The sequence below is a fragment of the Corapipo altera genome, unplaced genomic scaffold (assembly GCF_003945725.1).
Source record: "Corapipo altera isolate COAL_440 unplaced genomic scaffold, ASM394572v1 114, whole genome shotgun sequence".
Taxonomy (NCBI): Eukaryota; Metazoa; Chordata; class Aves; order Passeriformes; family Pipridae; genus Corapipo; species Corapipo altera.
The window spans coordinates 596629-604529 of record NW_020885009.1 but is presented as its reverse complement, the minus strand read 5'-3'; the positions used below and the strand labels follow the sequence as shown (position 1 = coordinate 604529).

The 7901-nt window shown below is 48.8% G+C and overlaps 1 protein-coding gene across 1 annotated transcript; it reads left to right on the top strand.

The window, feature by feature from the left end:
• The first annotated feature begins 621 nt into the window (after positions 1-621).
• LMO2 (LIM domain only 2) lies at positions 622-7370 on the top strand. Its single transcript, XM_027667422.1, has 4 exons — positions 622-667; positions 783-960; positions 4002-4217; positions 6389-7370. Exons 1-4 carry the CDS (start codon positions 661-663, stop codon positions 6606-6608), a joined length of 621 nt encoding a protein of 206 aa, XP_027523223.1. The 5' UTR covers positions 622-660; the 3' UTR covers positions 6609-7370.
• Positions 7371-7901: the final 531 nt, after the last annotated feature.

Sequence of the window (7901 nt, the reverse complement as noted above, 5' to 3'; positions counted from 1 at the left end):
AACACGACTGAGCTGAGCAGTTTGAACTCTGGGTGGGAAAATAATGCTTAGGGATCTTTACATGTGGATCTCAAAGCACCGTCCAAACACACGCAGGCATGTGCACACACATGTAAGAGAAGGAGAGGGCGAGGAGAGGGATAGTGAGTGTCGCTCTGGTCCTGTGTGGGGCTTGGGAAGGCGGCAGAGCACAGAGCCAGGAGCTTATTTTTTCCCAGCCCTTGGGATGATTTCAGGTTGCCCACCCAGCCAGCGTTAGCAAAGGAATAATAAGGGAGGAGAAAGCCTTGGCGGCCCGCAGCCCCGGCTCCCGAGAGCCCCGTTCTGCCCCTTTAAACAACCCATCGAGCCGCGACGCTGCCGCTCGCCCCGCCGAGCCCCCAGGGGTGCAGTTAAAGAAAACGGGCATCTGTCTCTTTAAAGCGTGATTTCCTCCCATTGTATTTGAACCGCGATCAGGAAAAAGGAAATGAAAGCAGAGCCCCGGGGGCCGAACCGCGCAGTAATAACCCCGCGGGGCTGCGGGTCCCGCCGCCCGCAGCGAGCGCCGGGCGCGGAGCAGCCGCGGTGGCGGCCGCGGCCACCGCCCCCCGCCCGCGGGAGCGGGAGCGGGATCGGGAGCGGCCCCGCCGGCCGGGGCGCGGGGGGAGCGCGGCGGGGATGGGAGGTCAGAGCTGCGGGCGGGGGCAGTGCGGGGATGGGGGTGGAGGGGGGAGAGGAGGGAGGTGCGGGGCCGGAGCGCAGCCCCAGCGCCTGTTTGTGTCTGTGTGTCGGTGCTGCAGGAGGAAATCCTGTGAATGTCATCGCGGGCCGGCGAGGGAGCGCGGCTGGAGACAAGGCTCCGCGGGCAGACACCCTGTGCGCGGCCGGCGGGGGCAGAGCCCACCACCGGCACGCCACAAAGGAACCGGCCCTGCCAATGTCATCGGCCATCGAGAGGAAAAGCCTCGATCCTTCCGAGTAAGTGGCCGCTTTTTCTGACCGGTCCTCCCCCCTCTCCATCTCCGCTGCCGATCCTTCCTCAAGAGGCTCCCGGTGCCACCCCGTCCTCCCCGACGGAGCCGCCACTGGCATTGTGTGCCCGGCAGCCCCCCAGGGCTTCGGCACCAGCCCTCGCTCCTCGCTGCCCCCGCACTGGAACCGCACCGGGATGCCCGGCCCGCGGGGCTGGCGGTGGGGAAAGCCCCCCAAGTTGTGGGAAGGAGCAGCCGGGAGCAGACAGACGCACCCCCCACCCCGGGCAGGGAATGTCCCACCCGCTCATCCCACCCCGGAGTGCTGGAGATGCCGCGCTGGCGACACCGAGCACCGGCGGCCGGGATGCCCCGACCCGCGGGGCTCACGATCTGGGGGAGGTTGGGAAGAGCCCCCCGAGCAGTTGGGAGCAGCCGGGAGCAGGCAAACGCACCCTCCCCCCCGGCCCCGGGCAGGGAATCTCCCACCCGCTCATCCCACCCCGCGGTGCTGGGGATGCTCGGAGGAGCCGCATCGGGGACACCGGGCACCGCGCTCAGGCTGCCCCGACCCGCGAGGCTGGCGGCGTGGGGGAGGTTGAGGAGAGCCCCCCGAGTTGTGGGAAAGAGCAGCAGCGACAGCAGAGAGGCGCAACACACACACACACACGCACACACCCGCCAGGCACCACTCATCCCACTCCGGGGTGCTGGGGATGCTAGGAGAGAGGGAGAGAGGGAGAGCATCCTGCTTCCCAAGCCTGAAGGTTTTTCAGGGAGGGAAGCCTCCCTGCCCCATCCCTAGGGACCCCCTGTGCCCCATCCCTGGTCTGCCCAGCTCGCTGCAGCCCATCAGTGGAAGGTCGGGGCTGTTTTATCTGCGGGTGCCCAACTTCCACGTTTTCATAATGCAACTTTCAAGAGCTCGTAGAAGCTGCTTTGGTGGGGGCTGGGTGTTCTGCTAAGGGCATGGAGAGAGACTTGATGGCCGGGATGTAGGAGTTGAGAATTTCCCTCGCAGGGTTTCCCACTCAGAGAAGGGACTGGCTCCTGTACCCCGATCCAGGCTTTTGGGCTGTGCTCCTGCTGTCCCGTCCCCCCTGCACAACCAGGGATGGGAGCTCAGCACAGACCCAGGGTCACTTCAGCCCTGCACATGCTAATAACTGCGCTTAGGCTTGTTTGGAATCATGATAAGAGGGAAGAAAAAAAAAAAGAATTATAAAATCTTCATTTGCAGATAACGCTTTGAACATCGCTCAGAGTAAATTGAGTCATTCATGGTTTGTTTCCTGTGAGATACTAAAAATGCCATTACTTGGAGCCCAGAGTGAACACATGGGAACTGCTGCTTTTGGGGATTAAATCACTTCACTCCATGTCACATCTGATGTTTTACATGTTACATTTTCTCTTCTTTTATGCTGATTTTTAAGAAATGCTAATCCAAGCTCCTAATGATGTCCAGCTTTCAACTACAAAGTTTTTAAATCTTTATTTATTTACCTGTCTTGTGTTCTAGTGACTTAAGTGCTGGCTTAGGAATCTATGGACATCAAAAAGCTTAATATGTAAACCAGGAATGCTGTTCTGCATAAACATCCGTTGGGCTGTTCTGGAGTTTAGGGCTGTCCAAGAAACCTGGCTTGGGATTCCCAAACACCCCTCAGATGGAATATTTTGGGATGCATCTGAAGTTTCAAATAAAGAATAATAAAGGATAATGATGTGTGTTTCCTATTGGAAGGCTCTCAGGAGTTGCCAGAATGGAGCCCACACATTAGGAAAGGCAGTAATGGAGCCCAAAAGGATAAATTTGGAAAAACCAGGGCCTAATCATGAGTTCCCCATGATTTTTAATGAAAACTCACAGAATAGAGAGTTGGCAGGAGAGGGATATTACCACACAACTTGCAGGGCACAGCAGTTTAAACTTAGAAGAGTGAAAACCAGAGCAGAATATAACCAGATAATATCTCAGGGCTCAGCTTGCCTAAATAAAAACTGCAGGATCACTTTCTCAGCTTAGAAGTTCTTGATCAGAGGTCATTCCTCCCTGCTGAAGAAAGTCATTTTTGCCCAGAAAACTGCTGATCCAGTAAATAAGCAGGAGTAATATAATTTTTTCCTGTTGCCTGTTGGAAACTGTGAGCAGCCAGCTCCTTCTCCATCAGTGTAGGTCTCCTCTGCCCCCACCAGCCCAAGGGAGGACGGACCAGTGACAAACAAATTGCTGAGGGACTCTGTGTTAGAGCAAGAAACCAATAACATGGAAAAATTTGGGGGTCCCCTCTAGTTCCCACAGGTTTGAAATTAAGCAAGTGCTTAGAGGATGGATCTGATAGACTTTTAGTGACTTCCATGGGGTTTGAGTGAAGCCAAAACCTTACAGAACTGAGCTCAGGCACCTCCCTTTGAATTTTTTTGCTGTTCTTTTTTTTTCCTTCTCTTAACTTGTAAAATTACCCAAAAAGACAAAGAAGAGAATCCCTTAAGAAAATAGTTTTGAAGAAAATTCTTGCTTTATCCCCAGGTATTACCAGAACCATCTCAGATTTCAGAGCTTTTTAAAAAAGCAACAGCATAAGGTGCTGCATAGTCAATGCTAACATCACAATAAAGATTTGTGTGTCTAATGTATAATTCCAAGTAATTGCTTGAGTATAGAGACCCATCCCAGTGGATTCATGTCCTTGGCTAAGGCAAAAAAGAAGTCCTGCACTAACATGAGGTAAAATTCTGGCTCTGTTAAAACCAGCAGTGAATCTCAAACCAGTTCGGCACTGGTCTCATCTGTTGCATTTATTCATTTCATGCTGTTCAGGGAAATGACATCCTCAGACTCAGTCTTCAAATTTACATTTCCCAATGGAAAGTGTAAAATCCCTCAGGTGCCTTTTTTAGTCCTTTAGCCCTTGGTGAGATGGAATAAAAACAAGGATATAATCCCTATTCCAACGTGTTTTATTTTGCTTTTCCTTCTCCTCACACAGATGCTTTCAGATCAGAGTTGATTTTCCAACTCCAATGATTCTCTCATTCCCTCAGGGAGCCAGTGGATGAAGTCCTCCAGATCCCCCCTTCTCTGCTGACATGTGGAGGGTGCCAGCAGAACATTGGGGACCGGTATTTCCTGAAGGCCATCGACCAGTACTGGCACGAGGACTGTCTGAGCTGCGACCTCTGTGGCTGCAGGCTCGGCGAGGTTGGGAGACGCCTCTACTACAAACTGGGCAGAAAACTCTGCAGGAGGGACTATCTCAGGTACACAACCCACTCCTCACACCCTCAGCCCTCTCCTTCACATTTCAGCTTTGCTTGTTCATTTAGTGAGTACAGCGAGGAATAAGGAATTGATTTTTAATTGCTCTTAAGGCCCGACAGCAGCCGGGGGTGTGACACAGCTCGAGTTTGAGATGTGGACTCGTACCATACTTGTAGAATCCCAGAACGGTTGGGGTTGGAAGGGATCTTAAAGATCATCTCGTTCCAACCCCCTGCCACGAGCAGGGACACCTTCCACTAGACCAGGTTGCTCCAAGCCCCGTCCAGAACTTCCAGGGATGGGGCAGGCACAGCTTCTCTGGGCATCCTGTGCCAGGGCCTCACCACCCTCACAGGGAAGAATTCCTTGCCAATATTTAATCTAAACCCACCCTCTGTCAGTGTGAAGCCATTCCCCCTTGTCCTGGCACTTCAAGCCCTTGTCCAAAGTCCTTCTCCAGCTCTCTTGGAGCCCCTTTAGGCACTGGTAGGTGTTATAAGGTCTCCCCAGAGCCGTCTCTTCTCCAGGCTGAAACCCCCAGCTCTCTCAGCCTGTCTTCATAATTTTGGGTTTCATGTCCAGATGCTTTATGGTATTGCTGGGATTCTTCAGTAACTTATAGATAAATCCAAAGGTTATCTGTGTTGGTTAGATAAAAAACTTGGAGTTGTTTACAGTTAAGTCTTTAAAATCTTGTTTAAAAAAAGGCATTTTTTAATGGAAACAAAAGCATTGCTACATGTGGTGGATAAATCAGAATTATTTGATAATGTGAAGAACATAGTAAGAGCTCCTAGAACTTGAGGTTGTTGGCATCTTGTGGTCTGCACAGACATAACCCCACAGCTCCAGGTGAACCCCACAGGGTCAGTGTTGTTACTTGTTTGGGTATTTTCGTTGATAACCCTCTGCCTGTCAGTTTTTCCCAAAATTTGTAAGTAGAAGGATTAGTTGGCGATTAAGATATTTCATAAAAATTGGTAACAAAGGATCTTTACATTCTTGAGTACAATTAAAATGTGTTCCATTTCTTCTGGTTGTGTTCCATTTCTTCTAATGGATCCCTAACGTGTCAGGGAACAGAATAATGATATTTAATGGTATTTTTCCAGCTATTTCACTGAAGGCTGATTTACCTGCCAATAAAAACTATACCAGAATCTCAGTGGACTCCCTAATTATGCTGTCCCTGAGCTTTGCTGATGGGAATTTTGCTAAGCTGAAAGTAAGGACTAAGTTCTGCTAATGGGACCACTTGTAAATCCATCAGTGATCCAGTGTTAATTAGACTCCCCGAATACTTTTCATCTTAAAATGGAAGCAACAGGAAGTATGGCAATAAAATTAATGCATTTCCTTGCAGTGAAATTCAATCCATTTATTTAATAATGCAACAGATAATATCTTCCCCCGTTAATGAAAAATTTGGCAACCTTTGTGTAACCTTAGCATTACTTTTGTTGGGCAGAAGCGAACAGTGACATCTCCTGGTAGATGAAAGAAATTATGTTCTTTCCCTTTAATCCTTTCCTTAAACTACAAAGCACAGCTGAAGACAAGCAACATTTATCCATGGAAAGGTAATTTGTCAATTACAGAAGTGGAAGTATTAGCAGGGCACAACTTTGTGCAATATTCTGGGGAACCTCCTCCTGAAGTGCTCAGCAATTCAGGATAAGGTCACTGATTAGAGAAGTAAATTATATTGATAGATTTGAGGAGATTTAGATTGGATATGAGAAGAAATCCTTCCCTGTGAGGGTGGTGAGGCCCTGGCACAGGCTGCCAAGAGAAGCTGTGCCTGCCCCATCCCTGGAAGTGTCCAAGGCCAAGTTGGATAGGGGTTGGAGCAACCTGGTCTAGTGGAAGGTGTCCCTGCCCATGGCAGGGGTTGGAACTGCATGGACTTTACAGTTCCTTCCAACCCAAATCATACTCTGCTTCCATGATACTGAAAGCAGGTGAGGACCTTGGATTTTCTGCTTCAGTTTTTGGTGTTGCAAAGTTTCCAGCTCTGCTCGGCAGCTTTCCTCGTCTTTTCCAAGTTTTTCTAACTCCGCACTGCTATGACTAATGGCTCGAGGCACTGGGGTTGTGTCCTTGTTTTGATTTGGTTTTTCCCACCTCCCAGCAAAGGAACTCTGCTCACTCCTCTGCCGTGTTGTTCCAGGCTTTTTGGCCAGGACGGGCTCTGCGCCTCCTGCGACAAGCGAATCCGGGCCTACGAGATGACCATGAGGGTGAAGGACAAGGTGTATCACCTGGAATGCTTCAAATGCGCTGCCTGCCAGAAACACTTCTGTGTTGGGGACAGATATCTCCTCATCAACTCGGACATAGTGTGTGAACAGGACATCTACGAGTGGACTAAGATCAATGGGATGATCTAGCAAGGACGTGTCTCAGAGTCTGTCACAGACATCTCACGGGCGATGCCGGTGCCCGGCTGCAGTGAGGAGATGACAATGGAGCTGTGGAATTTAAAATGGGGGGAAACACCACAGAGTCGGCCCTTTGCAGGCAGTGCCACGTAGAATGTAAACTACACATAGGTGAAGGAGGGAGAGCAAAGCAATAGTAGATAGACTGACTTGTGGTGACCACATGGACAGTAACTGACATCAGCCACGGGGACAAACACAACTCCATAACCAATTCTCCCAACTGGGAAAGAGTAGGGACTTCTGTAAAGAGATGTTATGATGTCATCACCTGCAGACTAGGATTGTGCAATTAAATTTTCTTTTTGTCTTGTTTTAATTAATTAAGTTTAGACTACAGCTCCCAAATTAGGTGTGAGGAGGAATACTGGAAGAAAAGAACCATCCCTGACGTGGTCATTCCACATGGCCTTCCACTTTGGATGGGAAAGAAAGCAGGAAGAGAGTGGGGGTTATTTTTGCATGGATTTTTTGTTTTTCCTTTGGGAATGAACAGTGCATCCTCTAGTCCCAAACTCTTCTTTTAAAAAATCCTGCTGAATAGTTGTTTTCAGGCACTGCTGTTTTGAGATGAGATGTTCCCCAGATCATTTCTATACAAATATAAATCTAAAGAGTTGTTCAACTATTTTATTAACTTAGATTATATCAATAAAATATTCGTTGTGTGTAGTAAGACTCTGCAGCTTTAATAAAAATAATGGAAGAATTGAGTGTTGTTATTCCTTTTCTTTTTTTTTTTTGAGTTGGGCTGGATTTTTGGTTGTATTATTTATTTTCTTTTTGGGGCTCGGAGCAACCTGGTCTAGTGGAAGGTGTCCCTGCCCATGGCAGGGAGTTGGAACTGGGTGATCTTTGAGGTCCCTTCCAACCCAAACCATTCTACGATTCTGTGGTATCATATTTCCTCCAACTTGTTTTCTCTAGGATAAATAGTCTAAATTCCTTCTTGCATGAAAGCTGTTTCACACCTCTGACAATCTCTGTTTCTCATCTCTTTCTGTTTTTCTGGTTATATGTTACCCTTTTTGAGATAGGTGTCACTAGAACTGCAAGAACTGCTCAAATACACTAAAATTTAAAGCTTTTGACAGAACTGAACAAGTCCCATTCACTTAAAAGACGCTTAGCATGTCCATTCCCCCCATCAGAACTAACACATCAGGAATAACACCCATACCTATGGGTATCAATTTGATTATTTTCAATAAATTTGTCACTTAAGGGATCTCCCATCCAAGT